Raw genomic sequence first — 23761 nt, 5'->3', positions numbered from 1 at the left:
GGGGCTTGGTTCCATTATGTTGAATTGAGGAGTACGTCATGTCGTTCACATTGAGTAGGCCTAGGTTTCCTGTGCTTGTTTTCTGGTAGGAATTGAAATATATTAAGCTAGACTTCTTGAAAGTCTATTCAAAAGTAAGCAAGGTCAGTTGTAACATATGTTGGCCAAGTGAAAATATCAGGAGCAACAAAGACTGTTGAACACAGTGTGGCAATAAAGAGACATTGCATTACATTAGAAATTGATTGTTTAGCAGACAGATACTAGGCTGCCTTTCTACAATCAACATGAGAGCCTCCGTTTATGGTGTGTTTACTTACCCTGGGTTTTGTTGTTGGTGGTGTGTGTGTCAGCCCGTCGTCACCATGACAGCGGAGGAGATCATCAATGTGAAGGAGGTGGAGATCATCAAGGTGATCCTAGACTTCCTCAACTCCAGGAAGCTCCATATTAGCATGCTGGCCCTGGAGAAGGAGAGTGGAGTCATCAACGGACTCTACTCTGACGACATGCTCTTCCTCAGGTACACAAAGGCCTGGGTCGTATTCATTAGGCACCAAACGGCAAAAAAAAAAAAAAACTTAAACTATTCAATAAGGAATGTCCATTTTAGTTTTCTGTTGCAAAATGTTTTGTTACGTGTGCCCTAATGAATATGACCCTAACATTACTGTTTGGGTCTCACTATGTGGATAGTGTTAGAAATACAAAGGGTTTGGGGCTCTCCCATAGCATATCAGGACACCTCCATAAGCAATTGCTGCAAAACAACAGTTGACAGATTAATTAGAGTTAATTATAATTATTTGGAAGTGGCATTTTTCAGGCTCATATTAATAGGTCACTGGTTGCTGAACTAAGTGCTGAAACACAATGTTCAGAAAGTGTAGCATAAATTCCTTTGTTTCTGCAATAATGATCCAGACCACCTCTATGCTAGACTGGATTGGAGTGCCCCTTTTTTAAATGTCAGCCAACAATGTACTGTTACGCCACTTTGGTATTCCACTCAGCTGAGTTTGTGAAATGACTGGAGTTGGACTCCCTTTCACACAGAGGGCCCCACTGTTACCGGGTGACCATTCACTGCCTGTCTTATCTGCCCCTGTATTACACTGACCAATCAAGACAATCTGTTTCCGTAGGAGATGGCAAGCAGGGAAGTGAATTGGAGAATCCCTTGTTTACATATTTGGTTGGTTTTTGTTCTGTGGTTTTGTTTCTGTATTAGGAAGTTTACTGAAATTATCTAGCTAGTGTCAATGGGAGTGTGAATAGGCTCAGAGCACATAACAGGGGCTGCATTAGGTGTCACTAACACAGAACACTGAGTATATTACACCTGATTTATTTTCTCGCTTTTTTGTTGAATTGTTTCTCTGTCCAGGCAACTGGTGCTAGATGGGCAGTGGGACGAGGTGCTTCAGTTTATTCAGCCGCTGGAGTGCATGGACAAGTTTGACAGGAAGAGGTGAGACTTCATTAATATGACACTAATTCTGTGGTCAGAGATGAATGTATTTAGTCTGACTGTACCTGACCATTTCTACACTTAGCAATGCTACATTATTGCCTTTTCAAACAACTACACGTTAGCAACCTGACACCCAGGCTTGAATGTACAGGCAGATGCTGGGTTTGAATTACTTTTCTGAGACATGTTCTTGGGCCATAATGTATTGTTGTCGTAGGTTCCGTTACATCGTCCTGAAGCAGAAGTTTCTAGAGGCCCTGTGTGTGAACAACGCCATGTCTGCTGAGGACGAGCCACAGCATGTGAGTCAACAGACAAAGAATAGCCACTCTCTCTCAATTCATTCGAAAGGGGGCTTTATTGGCATGGAAAACGTGTTTACATTACGAGTGAAATAAACAAAAATGAGAAGACAAACTATTTGAATTTAACAGTAAATATTGCACTCAAAAAGCTTTTAAAAAAGATTGACATTTCAATTGTCATGTCAGCGATGTACAGGGTTTTACATCAGCTATGTACAGCGTTTTACATCAGCTATGTACAGGGTTTTACATCAGCTATGTACAGGGTTTTACATCAGCTATGTACAGGGTTTTACATCAGCTATGTACAGGGTTTTACATCAGCTAAGTACAGGGTTTTACATCAGCTAAGTACAGGGTTTTACATCAGCTATGTACAGGGTTTTACATCAGCTATGTACAGGGTTTTACATCCGCTATGTACAGGGTTTTACATCCGCTATGTACAGGGTTTTACATCCGCTATGTACAGGGTTTTACATCAGCTAAGTACAGGGTTTTACATCAGCTAAGTACAGGGTTTTACATCAGCTCTGTACAGGGTTTTACTTCAGCTCTGTACAGGGTTTTACATCAGCTCTGTACAGGGTTTTACATCAGCTCTGTACAGGGTTTTACATCAGCTCTGTACAGGGTTTTACATCAGCTCTGTACAGGGTTTTACATCAGCTCTGTACAGGGTTTTACATCAGCTCTGTACAGGGTTTTACATCAGCTCTGTACAGGGTTTTACATCAGCTAAGTACAGGGGTTTACATCAGCTATGTACAGGGTTTTACATCAGCTCTGTACAGGGTTTTACATCAGCTCTGTACAGGGTTTTACATCAGCTCTGTACAGGGTTTTACATCAGCTATGTACAGGGTTTTACATCAGCTAAGTACAGGGTTTTACATCAGCTAAGTACAGGGTTTTACATCAGCTATGTACAGGGTTTTACATCAGCTATGTACAGGGTTTTACATCAGCTATGTACAGGGTTTTACATCAGCTCTGTACAGGGTTTTACATCAGCTCTGTACAGGGTTTTACATCAGCTCTGTACAGGGTTTTACATCAGCTCTGTACAGGGTTTTACATCAGCTCTGTACAGGGTTTTACATCAGCTATGTACAGGGGTTTACATCAGCTCTGTACAGGGTTTTACATCAGCTCTGTACAGGGTTTTACATCAGCTATGTACAGGGTTTTACATCAGCTAAGTACAGGGTTTTACATCAGCTAAGTACAGGGTTTTACATCAGCTATGTACAGGGTTTTACATCAGCTATGTACAGGGTTTTACATCAGCTATGTACAGGGTTTTACATCAGCTCTGTACAGGGTTTTACATCAGCTCTGTACAGGGTTTTACATCAGCTCTGTACAGGGTTTTACATCAGCTCTGTACAGGGTTTTACATCAGCTATGTACAGGGGTTTACATCAGCTATGTACAGGGGTTTACATCAGCTATGTACAGGGGTTTAGCAATGTGCTGATGGCTGTAGTACGAATAGGGTCTCCGCCTCTCTCTCGCCCTCTTCCTTCCTTGCTGGACCTTGTTTTAGTTGTCTGTCTATGGCATTACATATTCCATCTTCCTGTCTTTGTTTATCTGTCTCCCTCTGAATGAGCAAACAACTGAATCACAAATCACGAAACAGCCCTCCTTTCCTTTTCCATCTGTCACTGCCTCTTCTTTTTGTTCCTAGTAAACACACAATCTCTGAGGTTTCTCTACTCATTGTCCTATATTAGCATAGTCACAGAGAATGCAGATCTGAAACCAGCTTGTGTCTCCCAACTGGATTAGTGTGGGCTCCTCCTGTGTTTGTGTATAAGGCTGCGTTTACACAGGCAGCCCAATTCTGATCTTTTGCCCAGCATGAGGTAGTGTGTGTGACACGTGAGTCTGATTTCGCAAGTTTCTATGTGTTTGTGTTAGGTCTAGATTTGTTTCCCGTGAAAATCTCTTTTACACATTTATTCGAAGCAGTTCAAAGCCACGCTGGCATTTTTTCCCTTGGACATGATCGCAATCTGGGCCCTTCTACCTTGGCAGTTATAATCTAGGCCTCAGAAACCGATAACGAGTAGCTACTCTTCTACAGGATCTACAGACATTCTGGGCTTGGATGTTCAAAACCATTATTTTTCATCCCCCCCTTCTCTCTCGGTCTCTGAGGGAATGTTGAGTCTTGAGGGATGCCACATTGCCTCTAGGAATGAAGAAATATGCATAAAAGGCATTTTTTGTGTGTGTGAACACTCTACACTGCATCAAGTAGCCTACTCCTACATGTGAGGGAAACAGTAACCAGCTGCTACATGTGAAGACAGTAGCCAGCTCCTACATGTGAAGACAGTAGCCAGCTGCTACACGCGAGGGGAAACAGTAGCCAGCTGCTACACGCGAGGGGAAACAGTAGCCAGCTGCTACACGCGAGGGGAAACAGTAGCCAGCTGCTACACGCGAGGGGAAACAGTAGCCAGCTGCTACACGCGAGGGGAAACAGTAGCCAGCTGCTACACGCGAGGGGAAACAGTAGCCAGCTGCTACACGCGAGGGGAAACAGTAGCCAGCTGCTACACGCGAGGGGAAACAGTAGCCAGCTGCTACACGCGAGGGGAAACAGTAGCCAGCTGCTACACGCGAGGGGAAACAGTAGCCAGCTGCTACACGCGAGGGGAAACAGTAGCCAGCTGCTACACGCGAGGGGAAACAGTAGCCAGCTGCTACACGCGAGGGGAAACAGTAGCCAGCTGCTACACGCGAGGGGAAACAGGAGTCAATGTGAGGTGGCTCATAATCTAAACTCTCTCTTGTCTCTCAGCTCGAGTTCACCATGCAGGAGGCGGTGAAGTGTCTTCATGCCCTGGAGGAGTTCTGTCCGTCTAAAGACGACTACAGCAAGCTATGTCTGCTCCTCACTCTGCCTCGTCTCACCAACCACGCTGACTTCAAGGCATGACACGTTTTATAGTTATGGCATCTGATCTTACGAATGGTATCTGTTCATTTCAAATAATAATAATGCATATTTTATTCTAGCACTGTGATTGATGATAATATTTACTTTGAAGAAATGTTGGTAATAGTTTGCTGAAAGCAGGTATCAAAGGGCATTATTACATTGTTATAAACATGTTTTATACCTTTATTTAACTAGGCAAGTCAGTTAACAAATTCTTATTTTCAATGACGGCCTAGGAACAGTGGGTTAACTGCCTGATCAGGGGCAGAACGACAGATTTCTACCTTGTCAGCTCGGGGATTTGAACTTGCAACCTTTCGGTTACTCGTCCAACACTCTAACCACTAGGCTACCCTGCCACCCCATGTGTGAGCGCTTATGATATAGCTATAGATTAATAATAAACATACAGTACCAGTCAAAAGTTAGGATACACCTGCTCATTCAAGGGTTTTTCTTTATTTTTTACTATTTTCTACATTGTAGAATAATAGAAGACATCAAAACTATGAAATATCACATATGGAATCATATAGTAACCAAAAAAGTGCTAAACAAATCAAAATATATTTTAGATTATTCAAAGTAGCCACCCTTTGACTTGATGACAGCTTTGCACACTCTTAGGATTCTCTCAACCAGCTTCATGAGGAATGCTTTTCCAACAGTCTTGAAGGAGTTCCCACATGCTGAGCACTTGTTGGCTGCTTTTCCTTCACTCTGTGGTCCAACTCATCCCAAACCATCTCAATTGGGTTGAGGTCGGGTGATTGTGGAGGCCAGGTCATCTGATGCAGCACTCCATTACTCTCCTTCTTGGTCAAATAGCCTTTACACAGCCTGGAGGTATGTTGAGTCATTGTCCTGTTGATAAACAAATGATAGTCCCACTAAGCGCAAACCAGATGTGATGGCGTATCGCTGCAGAATGCTGTGGTAGCCATGCTGGTTAAGTGTGCCTTGAATTCTAAATAAATCACAGACAGTGTCACCAGCAAAGCACCATCACACCACCTCCTCCATGCTTCATGATGTGAACCACACATGCGGAGATCATCCGTTCACTTACTCTGTGTCTCACAAAAACACGGCGGTTGGAACCAAAAATCTCAAATTTGTACTCATCAGACCAAAATAAAGATTTCCACCGGTCTAATGTCCATTGCTTGTGTTTCTTGGCCCAAGCAAGTCTCTTCTTATTGGTGTCCTTTAGTAGTGGTTTCTTTGCAGCAATTCGACCATGAAGGCCTGATTCACAGTTTCCCCTGAACAGTTGATGTTGAGATGTGTCCATTACTTGAACTCTGTGAAGCATTTATTTGTCCTGCAATCTGAGGTGCAGTTAACTCTAATGAACTTATCTTTAGCAGAGGTAACTCTGTGTCTTCCTTTCCTGTGGCAGGCCTCATGAGAGCCAGTTTCATCATAGCACTTGATGGTTTTTGCGACTGCACTTGGATGATGGACTGTCGTTTCTCTTTGCTTATTTTAGCTGTTCTTGACATTAATATGGACTTGGTCTTTTACCAAATAGGGCAGTCTTCTGTATACTACCTCTACCTTGTCACAACACAACTGATTGGCTCAAATGCATTAAGAAGGAAAGAAATTCCAAAAATTAACAAGGCACACCTGTTAATTGAAAAGCATTCCAGGTGACTACCTCATGATGGTTATTTCATAGTTTTGATGTCTTTACTATTATGCAATGTTGAAAATAGTAAAAATGAAGAAACCCTTGAATAAGTAGGTGTGTCCAATCTTTTGACTGGTACTGTATGTTTATATTATTTATCCATAACTCAAAAGCATGTTTTATTATTCATCTATAGCTAGATCTTATTTTTTCAATGTGGAAGTTTTCCAACTGTCTCCAAATGTATTAATATGAGACGACCCTGGTGTCATGGGTTGGTTTTTATCTAAATGACTTAAGTATGAATTGTATAAATGTTTCCCCTCCAGGACTGGAACCCCAGCACGGCGCGGGTGCACTGTTTTGAGGAGGCGTGCACCATGGTGGCAGAGTTCATCCCTGCAGACAGGAAGCTGAGTGAGGCGGGGTTCAGGGCCTCAGGGAACCGCCTCTTCCAGCTCCTCATTAAAGGAATTCTCTATGAGTGCTGCGTAGAGTTCTGTCAGGTGGGGGGATCCAAGTGTTCTGTTACAAAGCATTGTACAAATGACATGCATTTTAGATCATATATGATTTCCATGCTTGGTGAATAGGATGGGTGGGTTGGTTAGTTGGTGGATTTAGTTAGTTTAATGATTGATTGATTGACTAACTAATATATTGTGTGCCTCTGTCTCCAGAGCAAGGCGACAGGCGAGGAGATCACGGAGGGCGAGGTGCTCCTAGGGGTGGACATGCTGTGTGGGAACGGCTGTGACGACCTGGACCTGTCCTTACTGTCCTGGATGCAGAACCTGTCCCACAGCGTCTTCTCCTGCGCCTTCGAGCAGAAGTTGCTTCAGATCCACGTGGACCGCCTGGTCAAGCCTGCCAAGGCCAGCTACGCAGACCTCCTCACCCCTCTCATCAGCAAACTATCCCCCTACCCCTCCTCGCCCCTCCGCCGCCCCCAGTCCGCAGACACCTACATGTCCCGGTCTCTGAACCCGGCCCTGGATGGCCTGTCATATGGGCTGTCTGGCCAGGAGAAGGGGGGCCCAGGGGGGGACACGGCAGGGAGGAAGGGGATGTCCCCCATGTCTCATTCCTTCGCTAACTTCCACACGGGGGGTCAGAGTCTGAGCAGGAGTCTGATGCTGGACAGCTATGACTGCCACAGCATCTTTGAGGAGTCTCCTGAGAGGTGTGAAAGATGAGGATACTTTAGATTTATGTTGCACTTTTTCAAAAACATATTTTTTTGATGTCGTACGGGCACGACAAGTCATTACAGCACAAACAGATCTTAGACCAGGATAGTAATGATCTGGAAGTGATCTGCCACTCATTTGTAGCACTAGTAGTCTTCCTCTAGAAGAATGGCCGAGCATCGTCTAGGGTAGGCTAAGCATTGACATGATTTCACCTGTTGGGTTGAGCCTGGAGTAGACGGAGGACTAAGCTCTGTAGTAGGAAGCACTAGAGAGCCTCTACCTTCAACGACTGTCGAAGAAGACGCTCAGTGATGCTCAATCAACACCCACTTATTAGGGAATAGCAGAGTGACAGTAGTGATTATCTGAGGAGTGGACATTACAGCAGTCGTTAATGCAGTAACATACACATTACGTAGTCCATTAATGTGGTCTCTCTGGGTCTGTCTCTGTAGCTCCAGGACGGACACGCCCGTGGATAAGATGATGAGTTCAGGCACCCTGCGCCCCGACTCCGCCCCCGGAGAGGACGCCCCGTCACCAGGCTCTGCAGAGAGGAACGAGGTAAACACCTGATGAGGAGGATTTACCATGTCTCTTTTGCTAAATATACACATTTTGGCCTTTTTGAACCGGTTCAGACAAACCCTATAGAGTCATCTTCCCTACTGATGTGTGATGATTGGGGTTGTGGAGAGAGTTACTTTCAAAGATGGTGGCGTCCCTCAGTCTAAATATAAGCCTGAGATGAATCTGTCTGTGAGACTCACTGAGTCATCGACCGTCTGTGGCTTACAGAGCCTGGGTTACACCCAAGAGACCTGCCGCCTGCTCTATTCTCTTTCCTTGTCCCTCATCCCTCTCTCTCTTTCATTCTGTCTGAGTTACACAACAGTACAGCCCAAAGGACACTAGTTGCCTGACTTCCCTCTAATTATGGCCTAGCCTTAGAGAGCAGACTGTTCTCTGCTCTACCCCGCCACAGCTGTCCTGTCTAGCCTATAGCCAGACTGACTGTAAAGCCCTGCTCTGCCCCGCCACAGCTGTCCTGTCTAGCCTATAGCCAGACTGACTGTAAAGCCCTGCTCTGCCCCGCCACAGCTGTCCTGTCTAGCCTATAGCCAGACTGTGACTGTAAAGCCCTGCTCTGCCCCGCCACAGCTGTCCTGTCTAGCCTATAGCCAGACTGACTGTAAAGCCCTGCTCTGCCCCGCCACAGCTGTCCTGTCTAGCCTATAGCCAGACTGACTGTAAAGCCCTGCTCTGCCCCGCCACAGCTGTCCTGTCTAGCCTATAGCCAGACTGTGACTGTAAAGCCCTCCTCTGCCCTGCCACAGCTGTCCTGTCTAGCCTATAGCCAGACTGTGAATGTAAAGCCCTGCTCTACCCCGCCACAGCTGTCCTGTCTAGCCTATAGCCAGACTGTGACTGTAAAGCCCTGCTTAGACTGATAAACAGACCAGTAGCAGAGTGGGACATTAGACTGATAAACAGACCAGTAGCAGAGTGGGACATTTGACTGATAAACAGACCAGTAGCAGAATGGGACATTAGACTGATAAACAGACCAGTAGCAGAATGGGACATTAGACTGATAAACAGACCAGTAGCCGAATGGGACATTAGACTGATAAACACAGACCAGTAGCAGAGTGGGACATTAGACTGATAAACATACCAGTAGCAGAGTGGGTCATTAGACTGATAAACAGACCAGTAGCAGAGTGGGACATTAGACTGATAAACACAGACCAGTAGCAGAATGGGACATTAGACTGATAAACAGACCAGTAGCAGAGTGGGACATTAGACTGATAAACAGACCAGTAGCAGAGTGGGACATTATACTGATAAACAGACCAGTAGCAGAATGGGACATTAGACTGATAAACAGACCAGTAGCAGAGTGGGACATTAGACTGATAAACAGACCAGTAGCAGAGTGGGACATTAGACTGATAAACACAGACCAGTAGCAGAGTGGGACATTAGACTGATAAACAGACCAGTAGCAGAGTGGGACATTAGACTGATAAACAGACCAGTAGCAGAGTGGGACATTAGACTGATAAACAGACCAGTAGCAGAATGGGACATTAGACTGATAAACAGACCAGTAGCAGAATGGGACATTAGACTGATAACAGACCAGTAGCAGAGTGGGACATTAGACTGATAAACAGACCAGTAGCAGAGTGGGACATTAGACTGATAAACAGACCAGTAGCAGAGTGGGACATTAGACTGATAAACAGACCAGTAGCAGAGTGGGACATTATACTGATAAACAGACCAGTAGCAGAATGGGACATTAGACTGATAAACAGACCAGTAGCAGAGTGGGACATTAGACTGATAAACAGACCAGTAGCAGAGTGGGACATTAGACTGATAAACACAGACCAGTAGCAGAGTGGGACATTAGACTGATAAACAGACCAGTAGCAGAGTGGGACATTAGACTGATAAACAGACCAGTAGCAGAGTGGGACATTAGACTGATAAACAGACCAGTAGCAGAATGGGACATTAGACTGATAAACAGACCAGTAGCAGAATGGGACATTAGACTGATAAGAGAACAGTAGCAGAGTGGGACATTAGACTGATAAACAGACCAGTAGCAGAGTGGGACATTAGACTGATAAACAGACCAGTAGCAGAGTGGGACATTAGACTGATAAACAGACCAGTAGCAGAATGGGACATTAGACTGATAAACAGACCAGTAGCAGAGTGGGACATTAGACTGATAAACAGACCAGTAGCAGAGTGGGACATTAGACTGATAAACAGACCAGTAGCAGAGTGGGACATTAGACTGATAAACAGACCAGTAGCAGAATGGGACATTAGACTGATAAACAGACCAGTAGCAGAGTGGGACATTAGACTGATAAACAGACCAGTAGCAGAGTGGGACATTAGACTGATAAACAGACCAGTAGCAGAGTGGGACATTAGACTGATAAACAGACCAGTAGCGGAGTGGGACATTATATAAACTGTGTGTGTGTGTATATATATATATGGCTATATGGCTCTGGCTATACCCCCCCCCCCCCCCCCCCCCCCCCCTGCCTCTCTGGCTATACCCCCCCGCCCCCCCGCCTCTCTCCCTCCTCCTGGTTGTGCTACTGGCCTGCCCCCGGTCAATGTGTTAAGTTAATGCCCATCTGAAAGCAGAGGGTACAGTAGAGGAGGTTACGACACCTTCCTTCTCCTCTCTCTGAAGGGGTTTGCCGTCACGTCTGGCTTTGAATGTGAATGGCACTATGTAAGAAGTTGGCTGTACTTCCAACAGTTTGTTGTTTAATAAATGTGTGTTACCACCTTAGTTGCGTGACTCGACAGAGAAGTTTGAGGAGTTCTACCGCCAGCGTTTGAGGGTCCAGCAGCACCTGGAACAGAAGCAGCAGCAGAGACAACTCTACCAGCAGATGCTGCTGGAGGGAGGGGTACAACACAGTGACCAGCCAGCCCCCGGGACAGACGCCATGCAGCACAGCCTCACTGAGAAGTTCCTCAACAGGTTAGACACACACAGCACAGGACTTCAGTTCCCCAAATAGGTCAGGTATTCACCCACCACAGTTTTGATGAGTTGATTTCCATTTGGACTCTCCTTGTCTTGGACTGGTCCCTCTGCTACACACCTCAGATGTTATGTAATGTACTAGCTCTTCCTTCCTGACACTTGTCAGATTTAGAAGACCTTCCTTCCCTGTACAACTCATGGCTTGGATCTGATGCGATGCAGTGGAGAGGTGAATGCACCAATTTGTAAGTCGCTCTGGATAAGAGCGTCTGCTAAATGACTTAAATGTAAATGTAAATGAGAGACACTGACGTTATATCGAAACATTCAGGACTGACTTGATTTTAAAACATATGGGAACATTTTGAGTCTAGTTAGAAGAACAGAAAGGAAAGAACTAAGAAAGGCCCCAAAGAATTCTAATGATGTCATTATGCCCTGCCCTTCTAAATAATACAGGGGGAGGGTTGCAGGGAGGGGTGTGAAGGAGGAGAGGGGGTAGTTGGGGAGAGCGATCAAAAGCTCTTTGTCCAACTGATGCACACCACAGTCTAGAAGGGAGAGTATGGCCTGACCCTATGATGACATCTCTATGAAAGACTATATACAGTATCAGTAAACATTCTATTTCCTGTGTCTAGGCTGATGTCATAGAGCCCCTATCTAGGGTTCTATATCTATGGTAAAAACAGAATGTTAATGAGAGTCCAGCCTGGAGGATGGTCCACCGTTGGACTGTTCTATTGTCCTGTGCCACTACATGTTGCCTGCTGCTTAGAGATAGACTGTCGTGTTCTTCCACTAACAGGGTCTGAAAGGGGAGGTTGGATTGTGTGTGTGGAGTTTGGTTTGGGGAAGGTGGTCTCAGGGGTGTTGTTGCGGGTGGTTTTCTATGGGTAGGTGGTTGTCTATGGGTGGGTGGATGTCTATGGGTGGGTGTCTATGGGGTGGGTGGGTGTCTGAGGTGTGTAATGATGGGGTGTATAATGGAACTCAGTACAAAGCCCCAGATGGAGCAGGGTGTGCCTGGGAGTTGGGCTGGGGAGAGGTGGGGGTGTGGTTATTAACACTAATGCTCCCCTGTTCTTTATGAAGTATCTTTAATACCCTGAGCACCAGCTGCTCCTGTGGTGCCTGGAACCAAACAATCATTATCTAACTATGCTCTGTCTGTGTGTCTGGAGTCAGACTGTCATTATCTAACTATGCTCTCTGTCTTTGTGTCTGGAGTCAGACTGTCATTATCTAACTATGCTCTCTGTCTGTGTGTCTGGAGCCAGACTGTCATTATCTAACTATGCTCTCTGTCTGTGTGTCTGGAGTCAGACTGTCATTATCTAACTATGCTCTCTGTCTGTGTGTCTGGAGCCAGACTGTCATTATCTAACTACGCTCTCTGTCTGTGTGTCTGGAGCCAGACTGTCATTATCTAACTATGCTCTCTGTCTGTGTGTCTGGAGCCAGACTGTCATTATCTAACTATGCTCTCTGTCTGTGTGTCTGGAGCCAGACTGTCATTATCTAACTATGCTATCTGTCTGTGTGTCTGGAGCCAGACTGTCATTATCTAACTACGCTCTCTGTCTGTGTGTCTGGAGCCAGACTGTCATTATCTAACTACGCTCTCTGTCTGTGTGTCTGGAGCCAGACTGTCATTATCTAACTATGCTCTCTGTCTGTGTGTCTGGAGCCAGACTGTCATTATCTAACTACGCTCTCTGTCTGTGTGTCTGGAGCCAGACTGTCATTATCTAACTACGCTCTCTGTCTGTGTGTCTGGAGCCAGACTGTCATTATCTAACTACGCTCTCTGTCTGTGTGTCTGGAGCCAGACTGTCATTATCTAACTACGCTCTCTGTCTGTGTGTCTGGAGCCAGACTGTCATTATCTAACTACGCTCTCTGTCTGTGTGTCTGGAGCCAGACTGTCATTATCTAACTACGCTCTCTGTCTGTGTGTCTGGAGCCAGACTGTCATTATCTAACTACGCTCTCTGTCTGTGTGTCTGGAGCCAGACTGTCATTATCTAACTACGCTCTCTGTCTGTGTGTCTGGAGCCAGACTGTCATTATCTAACTACGCTCTCTGTATGTGTGTCTGGAGCCAGACTGTCATTATCTAACTACGCTCTCTGTCTGTGTGTCTGGAGCCAGACTGTCATTATCTAACTATGCTCTCTGTCTGTGTGTCTGGAGCCAGACTGTCATTATCTAACTACGCTCTCTGTCTGTGTGTCTGGAGCCAGACTGTCATTATCTAACTATGCTCTCTGTCTGTGTGTCTGGAGCCAGACTGTCATTATCTAACTATGCTCTCTGTCTGTGTGTCTGGAGCCAGACTGTCATTATCTAACTACGCTCTCTGTCTGTGTGTCTGGAGCCAGACTGTCATTATCTAACTACGCTCTCTGTCTGTGTGTCTGGAGCCAGACTGTCATTATCTAACTATGCTCTCTGTCTGTGTGTCTGGAGTCAGACTGTCATTATCTAACTACGCTCTCTGTCTGTGTGTCTGGAGCCAGACTGTCATTATCTAACTACGCTCTCTGTCTGTGTGTCTGGAGCCAGACTGTCATTATCTAACTATGCTCTCTGTCTGTGTGTCTGGAGCCAGACTGTCATTATCTAACTACGCTCTCTGTCTGTGTGTCTGGAGTCAGACTGTCATTATCTAACTACGCTCTCTGTCTGTGTGTCTGGAGTCAGACTGTCATTATCTAACTACGCTCTCTGTCTGTGTGTCTGGAGTCAGACTGTCATTATCTAACTACGCTCTCTGTCTGTGTGTCTGGAGTCAGACTGTCATTATCTAACTACGCTCTCTGTCTGTGTGTCTGGAGTCAGACTGTCATTATCTAACTACGCTCTCTGTCTGTGTGTCTGGAGTCAGACTGTCATTATCTAACTACGCTCTCTGTCTGTGTGTCTGGAGTCAGACTGTCATTATCTAACTACGCTCTCTGTCTGTGTGTCTGGAGCAAGACTGTCATTATCTAACTATGATCTCTGTCTGTGTGTCTGGAGCCAGACTGTCATTATCTAACTACGCTCTCTGTCTGTGTGTCTGGAGCCAGACTGTCATTATCTAACTACGCTCTCTGTCTGTGTGTCTGGAGCCAGACTGTCATTATCTAACTATGCTCTCTGTCTGTGTGTCTGGAGCCAGACTGTCATTATCTAACTATGCTCTCTGTCTGTGTGTCTGGAGCCAGACTGTCATTATCTAACTACGCTCTCTGTCTGTGTGTCTGGAGCCAGACTGTCATTATCTAACTACGCTCTCTGTCTGTGTGTCTGGAGCCAGACTGTCATTATCTAACTACGCTCTCTGTCTGTGTGTCTGGAGCCAGACTGTCATTATCTAACTACGCTCTCTGTCTGTGTGTCTGGAGCCAGACTGTCATTATCTAACTACGCTCTCTGTCTGTGTGTCTGGAGCCAGACTGTCATTATCTAACTACGCTCTCTGTCTGTGTGTCTGGAGCCAGACTGTCATTATCTAACTACGCTCTCTGTCTGTGTGTCTGGAGCCAGACTGTCATTATCTAACTACGCTCTCTGTCTGTGTGTCTGGAGCCAGACTGTCATTATCTAACTACGCTCTCTGTCTGTGTGTCTGGAGCCAGACTGTCATTATCTAACTACGCTCTCTGTCTGTGTGTCTGGAGCCAGACTGTCATTATCTAACTACGCTGACATCAGAGAGTGACATTTACATGAATTACATTAGTAAAGAGACATGGCACAAGACCATCAGAGATTACACCTGTGTGTGTGTGTGTGTGTGTGTGTGTGTGTGTGTGTGTGTGTGTGTGTGTGTGTGTGTGTGTGTATTACCCGGTGTGTTCTGTCTACCCAGGTCTATTCAGAAGCTGGAGGAGTTGAACGTAGGGATGGAGAGTCTAGGTGAGGAGGTCCAGTCTCTGTCCCAGCAGTGTAACGGCACGGGCCCCACCCCGGAGAACAACAACGGTGACCCCGCAGGCCTGACCCCTGACCCCACTGTGACCCTGACCCCCGAGCAGGGCCGCCCTCAGGGAGGAGGGGTGGTCAGCAGCACCCCACAACGCACCGCAGGGGGACGGGAGGTGCCCCCACCTAATGAATCCCCCGTGGTCTCCCAGAGGTGAGATACGTGTGTGTGTGAGGGACGGGGGAGTGTGTCTGTGGGTGGGGTGTCTGTATGGCGGGTGTGTATACGTGTTTTTCTTTGTGTACATGGCAGGGTTTCTGTTAGACATTTGAGAAATTCATATGCATTGGCTGCGTAACGCGTTAGTGTCCACCCACTGTAAGCTCAAAATCACATTATTATTGTAATTCATCTGAACAGAATATAAATTGGCCTGTAAAGTTGTAATAAAACAATGTTCTTATACCAACGACATGTTTTATTGAAAAGCATAACACTGCCTGTTGTATCTTCATCCCTGCTGGAAATCATAAATTAATATCATGAAGAAACACAATTCAGCCTAGAAGAACAAGTCGCCTTCACATTAATTAAACACAACTTTAAAATGTAATATTGTATAAAATCATTTGTGAACGACCTGTCCTATAGGCTGTTTGTATGAACATTTTAATTAATAAATAACAAAGCACAGCTGTTTTCAAATAAAATCGAGGTCTCTAATTTAATTTAGCCTAGGCATGAGCATTTTAAATAACAACTGGGGAGAGGTGTTGGAGGAACACGAGGGTTGGTCCGCCCCACGCCCGCTGCCGTTCAGCACCACAGCAGGGGAAAGAGGCCACTCTAGACGGCCACAAAAGGAGGAAGGTATAAAACTAATGTTGGACAATCACATTTGATATGTAAATAAACTAAATTTGTTAAGGCTGGTTCATTGATAGCATTGTAAAATAAGATGTCTAATGTGAAGCGAGGACCGTGCGCCATGCATTTATGAAAGCGCTTATTTCCAGAGATCAAATTATATCTCTCTTTACTGGATGATGTTAATGTTTATTATAATTTGACCTATCTTGGAGTCGTGACTCATGTCATGTGTGATATACGTGGCTTATTGATAACTACTCTGTTTCCTACTACAGACAGTTGGCTGCCTAGTTATTGCAACATTTTAACTGATGTGAATAGTTGGCAACGATGTTTAACTCAACTGAAATGCACATGATCCACATCATTACTCTAGTCTATCAATCATTTCCAAGTCTTTATACATGACAGAGGGGTGGCAGCAGAAGTGCTAGGACAGGGCCTGACCAACACAATAATATGCCTCTAACTTACTTGGGTGTGCGGTGGACCTTGGCCTGCTCAAAGTGAGCCGCTGCTGTTGGAAAGTAAAACTTGTCCAACTCCTTGGAGCAGCTTGATGCACATCAGCCTCATTACTTTGTCCTCAAGAAGGCGGCCATCTTTACTCTGTTTTTGGAGAAAGAATCCCCTCTCTGCGGGAACACTGGAAATGGGGATAATCTTCGTAAAGTTTACCCAGTCGAGGGACACTTAGCTGAAGTCTCTTATGAGGACCTTGTGTCTTTAAGGTGAGTAACAATAGAAACACCTACACTGATGTCCCAGCAGCTTCAGCATTCAAACATTGTTATTGTTTTACAATGATTGCCTACCATGAAACAGTGGTTAACTGCCTAGTTCAGGGGCAGAACGACAGATCAGGGACTCAATCCAGCAACCTTTCGGTTACTGGCCCAGTGCTCTAACCACTAGGCTACCTGCCTCCCACTGATTTATTATCCTATGAAGTATATGGCTAAATTCCCAATCTGGCCCTCAAACCATCATGGTCACCTAATAATCCCAAATTTACAATTGGCTTATTCATCCCCCTCCTCTCCCCTGTAACTATTCCCCAGGTCGTTGCTGCAAATGAGAACGTGTTCTCAGTCAACTTACCTGGTAAAATAACGGTAAAATAAATAAAATAAATAAAAAATATTTGCCTTTGAATTTGGAGCACATCCACCGGTATTGAATAAAAACATTATTTTGCAATGGCCGGCAACAGGTTTTACACTGATCAGCCAAAGGCAGGCATTTACCTGCTAACGGAAACCCTGGTACAGGGTATGCACAGAGCAATGTACTCATGCTATATCTGTGTGTGTTTTAGTCCCCAGAAAGTAGCTGGACAGACCTCTGGATTAGATGACTCACCAGGAGCCCTCACCCGGAGTAAAGAGGTAGGTGCCTCGTTCTCATTCTCTCACATACAGTCTCTGTCTACACTCCCACTGTAGGCTTAGCAGGACATGAATCTTTCTCTGGGATGGGATAGGAGCCGGCAGTTCAGTCGGCAGTCCTGTATCCACTATGATGTCATGCACAGTAACCCTGGATTATACCCTGTGATGAGTGGAGATTTCATCCATTAGATTCCAGTTAAATCAGCAGTGATAAAGGCTGTTATATGTTAGCATGAGCTGTTGGCTCTATTTCAGAATCATGAATAGCGTAAGGCTTAGAAGATCAACACAGATTATACTGGTAATTACAGTGTCTTCAGAAAGCCTTCACACCCCTTGACTTGTTACACGTTTGGTTGTTACAGCCTGAATTTAAAATGGATTAAATTGAGATTTTTGTTGGTTCACTGGCCTACACACAATACCCCATAATGTCAGTGGAATTATGTTTTTAGAATTTTTTTATAAATTGATTACAAATTAAATTTCTTGAGTCAATAAGTATTCAACCCCTTTGTTATGGCAAGCCTAAATAAATTCAGGAGTAACAATTTGATTAACAATTTGATATCCCTTTGAGCATGGTGAAGTTATTAAATACACTTGGGATGGTGTATCAATACACCCAGTCACTACAAAGATACAGGCGTTCTTCCTAACTCAATTGCCGGAGAGGAAGGACAATAACCTTAAACACAAGGCCAAATCTACACTGGAGTTGCGGCTCAAGTTAGTATTGACTTAAATCTATGGCAAGGTGCAAATGGTTGTCTAGAAGTGATAAACAACCAATTTGACTGAGTTTGAAGAATTTTGAAAATAATAATGGGTAAATGTTGCACAATCCAGGTGTGCAACGCTCTTAGAGACTTACCCAGAAACACTCACAGCTGTAATCACTGCCAAATGTGCTTCTACAAAGTATTGACTCATTGCATTTCATTTTCAATCAATTTGCTGAAATGTCTAAAAACATGTGTTCGCTTTGTCATCATGTGTAGATTAATGAGGAAAATATTTTATTTAATCCATTTTGAATTCAGGCTGTAACACAACAAAATATGAAAGTCAAGGGGAATTAATCATTTCTGAAGACACTGTTAAACCCATACAGTGCCTTTGGAAAGTATTCAGACCCCTTGACTTTTTCCTCATTGTTACGTTACAGCCTTGTTCTAAAATCGATTAAATAAATCTATTTCCTCAGCATTCTACAAACAATACCCCATAATAACAAAGCGAAAACAGGTTTAGACATTTTTGCAAATGTATTAAAAATTAAAAACATACCTTATTTACATAAGTATTCAGACCCTTTGCTATGAGACTTGAAATTGAGCTCAGGTGCATCCTGTTTCCCTTGATTTTTCTGCAACTTGATTGGAGTCCACCTGTGGTAAATTTTATTAATTGGACATGATTTAGAAAGGCACCTATCTATATAAGGTCCCACAGTTGACAGTGCATGTCAGAGCAAAAACCAAGACATGAGGTCGAAGGAATTGTCTGTAGAGCTCAGAGACAGGATTGTGTCCAGGCACAGATCTGGTGAAGGATACCAAAACATTTCTGCAACATTGAAGGTCCCCAAGAACACACTGGCCTCCATCATTCTTAAATGGAAGACGATGAGAACCACCGAGCAATCAGGGGAGAAGGGCCTTGGTCTGGAAGGTGACGAAGAACCAGATGGTAACACTGACAGAGCTCTAGAGTTCCTCTGTGGAGATGGGAGAACCTTCCAGAAGGACAACCATCTCTGCAGCACTCTACCAATCAGGCCTTTATGGTAGAGTGGCAGACAGAAGCCACTCCTCAGTAAAAAGCACCTAAAGGACTCCGATCATGAGAAAGAAGATTCGCTGGTCTGATGAAACCAAGATTGAACTCTTTGGCCTGAATGCCAAGCGTCACGTCTGGAGGAAACCTGGCACCATCCCTACGGTGACGCATGGTGGTGGGAGCATCATGCTGTGGGGATGTTTTTCAGCGGCAGGGACTGGGAGACTAGTCAGGATCGAGGGAAAGATGATTCGAGCAAGCCAATCCTGTCTCTGAGATCTTTGATTGAAACCTGCTCCAGAGTGCTCTGGACCTCAGACTGGGGGCGAAGGTTAACCTAACAGGACAACGACCCTATGCAAACAGCCAAGACATGGCAGGAGTGGCTTCGCAACAAATCTCTGAATGTCATTGAGTGGCCCAGCCAGAGCCCGGACTTGAATCCGGTCGAACATCTCTGGAGAGACCTGAAAATAGCTGTGCAGCAACGCTCCCCATCAAACCTGACAGAGCTTGACAGGAACTGCAGAGAAGAATGGGAGAAACTCTCCAAATACAGGTGTGCCAAGCTTGTAGCGTCATACCCAAGAAGACTCAAGTCTGTAATCACTGCCAAAGGTGCTTCAACAAAGTACTGACTAAAGGGTCTGAATACTTATGTAAATGTTTCAGTAGTTCATATTTCAGTTGATTTATTCTAATTCAGCAAAAATGTCTTAAGCATTTTTTGCTTTGCCATTATGGGGTATTGTGTGTAGCTTAATGAGGGGAAAAACAATTTAATCAATTTTAGAATAAGGTCTGAATATGTTCCGAAGGCATTGTATCTGTGTGTGTGTGGGCAGGTCTGTGTGCGCGTGTGGGCAGGTCTGTGTGCGCGTGTGGGCAGGTCTGTGTGCGCGTGTGGGCAGGTCTGTGTGCGCGTGTGGGCAGGTCTGTGTGTGCGTGTGGGCAGGTCTGTGTGCGTGTGGGCAGGTCTGTGTGCGCGTGTGGGCAGGTCTGTGTGCGCGTGTGGGCAGGTCTGTGTGCGCGTGTGGGCAGGTCTGTGTGCGCGTGTGGGCAGGTCTGTGTGCGCGTGTGGGCAGGTCTGTGTGCGCGTGTGGGCAGGTCTGTGTGCGCGTGTGGGCAGGTCTGTGTGCGCGTGTGGGCAGGTCTGTGTGCGCGTGTGGGCAGGTCTGTGTGCGCGTGTGGGCAGGTCTGTGTGCGCGTGTGGGCAGGTCTGTGTGCGCGTGTGGGCAGGTCTGTGTGCGCGTGTGGGCAGGTCTGTGTGCGCGTGTGGGCAGGTCTGTGTGCGCGTGTGGGCAGGTCTGTGTGCGCGTGTGGGCAGGTCTGTGTGCGCGTGTGGGCAGGTCTGTGTGCGCGTGTGGGCAGGTCTGTGTGCGCGTGTGGGCAGGTCTGTGTGCGCAGGTCTGTGTGCGCGTGTGGGCAGGTCTGTGTGCGCGTGTGGGCAGGTCTGTGTGGGCAGGTCTGTGTGCGCGTGTGGGCAGGTCTGTGTGCGCGTGTGGGCAGGTCTGTGTGCGCGTGTGGGCAGGTCTATGTGCGCGTGTGGGCAGGTCTGTGTGCGCGTGTGGGCAGGTCTGTGTGCGTGTGGGCAGGTCTGTGTGCGTGTGGGCAGGTCTGTGTTTGTGAGAAACTGAGACCTAAGTGTTCTTAAGTCTGCTGACGGGCTACTTAGGCATATTTTCTACTAGCTCGGTACCTGAGGAGAGGGCTATTTTAATTCTGGTCTCTGATGTTGATTTTGTGTGTTGCAGGGGGACAAGCCCAAGCCCCTGTTTGTAGCTGTGAATACCCTGGAAGACACTCAGGCAGTGCGCGCTGTAGCCTTCCACCCCACGGGAGCACTATACGCTGTGGGCTCCAACTCTAAGACGCTACGCGTGTGTGCCTACCCAAACGCACCACTGGACACCAGGTAACACACACACAGCGAGGGACAGACACACACACACACACAATGAGGGACAGACACAGCCTAATAAGTCCTGAAATGATTTATCTACTGTTCAACTACTTTGAGCTATTCTGCTGTTAAGAGACTACGATTTAGCCCTCTGTCTCTTTCTCTCCTTTCTCTCTACCCCCCCTCACCCCTCAGTGGGGTATCAGGTATGACCAAGCAGCCGGAGGTTTGTTTTAAGAGGAATAAGCACCATAAGGGTTCTATCTACTGTGTGGCCTGGAGTCACTGTGGACAGCTGCTAGCCACCGGCTCCAACGACAAATATGTCAAAGTCCTGCCCTTTAGCTCAGAGACCTGCAACGCCACAGGTAAACTCAATACAAGGGTTGGGAGGCTATTCCATCTTACATCCACTCTATACACAGATTAGGATCAATTCCATTTAATTGATCTCCTGAAATGACTATTGAGTAAAATCCAATGTACAACTGACAATGAAACTTCCAGTTCTCTTATTTTCTCTTTGTGAACTCTTTTAGTTTTCGTTTTAGTCTTACTTCCTGTCCCTCTCTCAGGTCCAGACCTGGAGTTCAGTATGCACGACGGTACCATCAGAGACCTGGCGTTCATGGAGGGACCAGAGAGTGGAGGGGCCATTCTGATCAGTGCCGGAGCCGGAGACTGTAACATCTACACCACTGACTGTCAGAGAGGACAGGGCCTACACGCTCTCAGTGGACACACAGGTACACACACACACACACACACTAATTTTCTCCACAGTACTCATTTACACACACTCATGTACTACTTACTTAATCATCTTTGTTCCTATATGGAAAATTAAGGCCTCCACGAGAGAGCGACGTGAGACTGATGATCTGTGCCTTCATCCTCAGGTCATATCCTGTCTCTGTATACGTGGGGAGGGTGGATGATAGCGTCAGGCTCTCAGGACAAGACTGTGAGGTTCTGGGACCTGAGAGTACCGAGCTGCGTTAGAGTGGTGGGCACTGCCTTTCATGGATCAGGTGAGTACTGCTACCTCACACACACGTGTTTCTTTGACTCGCTTACATATGTCTCTGTCCTCGTCCTCTCAGGCAGTCCTGTTGCCTCGGTAGTGGTGGACCCTAGCGGTCGTCTCCTAGCGACGGGCCAGGAGGACAGCGGCTGTATGCTTTATGACATTAGAGGGGGACGCATGGTGCAGACGTACCGGCCCCACTCCAGTGATGTGCGCTCCGTTAGGTTCTCCCCCGGGGCACACTACCTGCTCACTGGTTCCTACGACACTAAAGTCATGATCAGCAACCTGCAAGGTAAGGAAGACATCTAGTGGCTACGTCTGAAATTGATTCTATTTTCTGCGCATAGTTCGAAACACACTTTTTCCTCATTCTGTTACGTCACAGCCTTGTTCTAAAATGGATTAAATCTGTGGGGTTTTCCATCATCAAGCTACACACAATGACAAAGCAAAACAAAATGGAAATATCACATTTACATAAGTATTCAGACCATTTACTCAGTACTTTGTTGAAGCACCTTTGGCAGCGATTGCAGGTTTCTTCCAGATGAGACGCTTGGCATTCAGGCCAAAGAGTTCAATCTTGGTTTCATCAGACCAGAGAATCTTCTTTCTCATGATCGGAGTCCTTTAGGTGCTTTTTACTGAGGAGTGGCTTCAATCTGGTCTCCTCTACCATAAAATCCTGATTGGTGGAGAGCTGCAGAGGTGGTTGTCCTTCTGGATGGTTCTACCATCTCCACAGAGGACCTCTACAGTTGTGGCCAAAGGTTTTGAGAATGACACAAATATTAATTTTCACAAAATCTGCTGCAAAATCTCCCTCTTTGCCATGCAAATGAACTGAATCCCCAAAAAACATTTCCACTGCATTTCAGCCCTGCCACAAAAGGACCAGCTGACATCTTGTCAGTGATTCTCTCGTTAACACAGGTGTGAGTGTTGACGAGGACAAGGCTGGAGATCACTCTATCATGCTGATTGAGTTTGAATAACATACTGGAAGCTTAAAGGAGGGTGTTGCTTGGAATCATTGTTCTTCCTCTGTCAACCATGGTTACCTGCAAGGAAACACGTGCCGTCATCATTGCTTTGCACAAAAAGGGCTTCACAGGCAAGGATATTGCTGCCAGTAAGATTGCACCCAAATCAACCATTTATCAGATCATCAAGAACTTCAAGGAAAGCAGTTCAATTGTTGTGAAGAAGGCTTCAGGGCGCCCAAGAAAGTCCAGCAAGCGCCAGGATCGTCTCCTAAAGTTGATTCAGCTGTAGGATCTGGGCACCACCAGTACAAAGCTTGCTCAGGAATGGCAGCAGGCAGGTGTGAGTGCATCTGCACGCACAGTGAGGCAAAGACTTTTGGAGGATGGCCTGGTGTCAAGAAGGGCAGCAAAGAAGCCACTTCTCTCCAGTAAAAACATCAGGGACAGACTGATATTCTGCAAAAGGTACAGGGTTCGGACTACTGAGGACTGGGGTAAAGTCATTTTCTCTGATGAATCACCTTTGATTGTTTGGGGCATCCGGAAAAAATCTTGTCCGGAGAAGGTGAGCGCTACCATCAGTCCTGTGTCATGCCAACAGTAAAGCATCCCGAGACCATTCATGTGTGGGGATGCTTCACAGCCAAGGGAGTGGGCTCACTCACAATTTTGCCTAAGAACACAGCCATGAATAGAGAATGGTACCAACACATCCTCCGAGAACAACTTCTCCCAACCATCCAGGAACAGTTTGGTGACGAACAATGCCTTTTCCAGCATGATG

The 23761-nt window shown here is 45.9% G+C and overlaps 1 protein-coding gene across 2 annotated transcripts in view; it reads left to right on the top strand.

Moving 5' to 3' along the window:
• The window catches only part of LOC129813691 (WD repeat-containing protein 47-like), a 28301-nt gene that overhangs the window by 1538 nt on the left and 3002 nt on the right, over positions 1-23761 (top strand). For both annotated transcript variants that reach the window (XM_055866110.1, XM_055866111.1), the window contains exons 2-16: positions 354-523; positions 1388-1471; positions 1692-1776; positions 4595-4726; positions 6701-6877; positions 7052-7554; positions 8020-8128; positions 10903-11096; positions 14962-15228; positions 17204-17273; positions 20813-20973; positions 21157-21329; positions 21537-21707; positions 21861-21992; positions 22065-22283. In XM_055866110.1, coding sequence (XP_055722085.1) covers positions 366-523; positions 1388-1471; positions 1692-1776; positions 4595-4726; positions 6701-6877; positions 7052-7554; positions 8020-8128; positions 10903-11096; positions 14962-15228; positions 17204-17273; positions 20813-20973; positions 21157-21329; positions 21537-21707; positions 21861-21992; positions 22065-22283 — 2635 coding nt within the window. In that variant the 5' untranslated portion in view covers positions 354-365. The remainder of the gene's footprint in view (positions 1-353; positions 524-1387; positions 1472-1691; positions 1777-4594; positions 4727-6700; positions 6878-7051; positions 7555-8019; positions 8129-10902; positions 11097-14961; positions 15229-17203; positions 17274-20812; positions 20974-21156; positions 21330-21536; positions 21708-21860; positions 21993-22064; positions 22284-23761) is intronic.

Source organism: Salvelinus fontinalis, chromosome 17, assembly GCF_029448725.1.
Source record: "Salvelinus fontinalis isolate EN_2023a chromosome 17, ASM2944872v1, whole genome shotgun sequence".
Taxonomy (NCBI): Eukaryota; Metazoa; Chordata; class Actinopteri; order Salmoniformes; family Salmonidae; genus Salvelinus; species Salvelinus fontinalis.
This window is presented reverse-complemented; position numbering and strand designations above follow the sequence as displayed.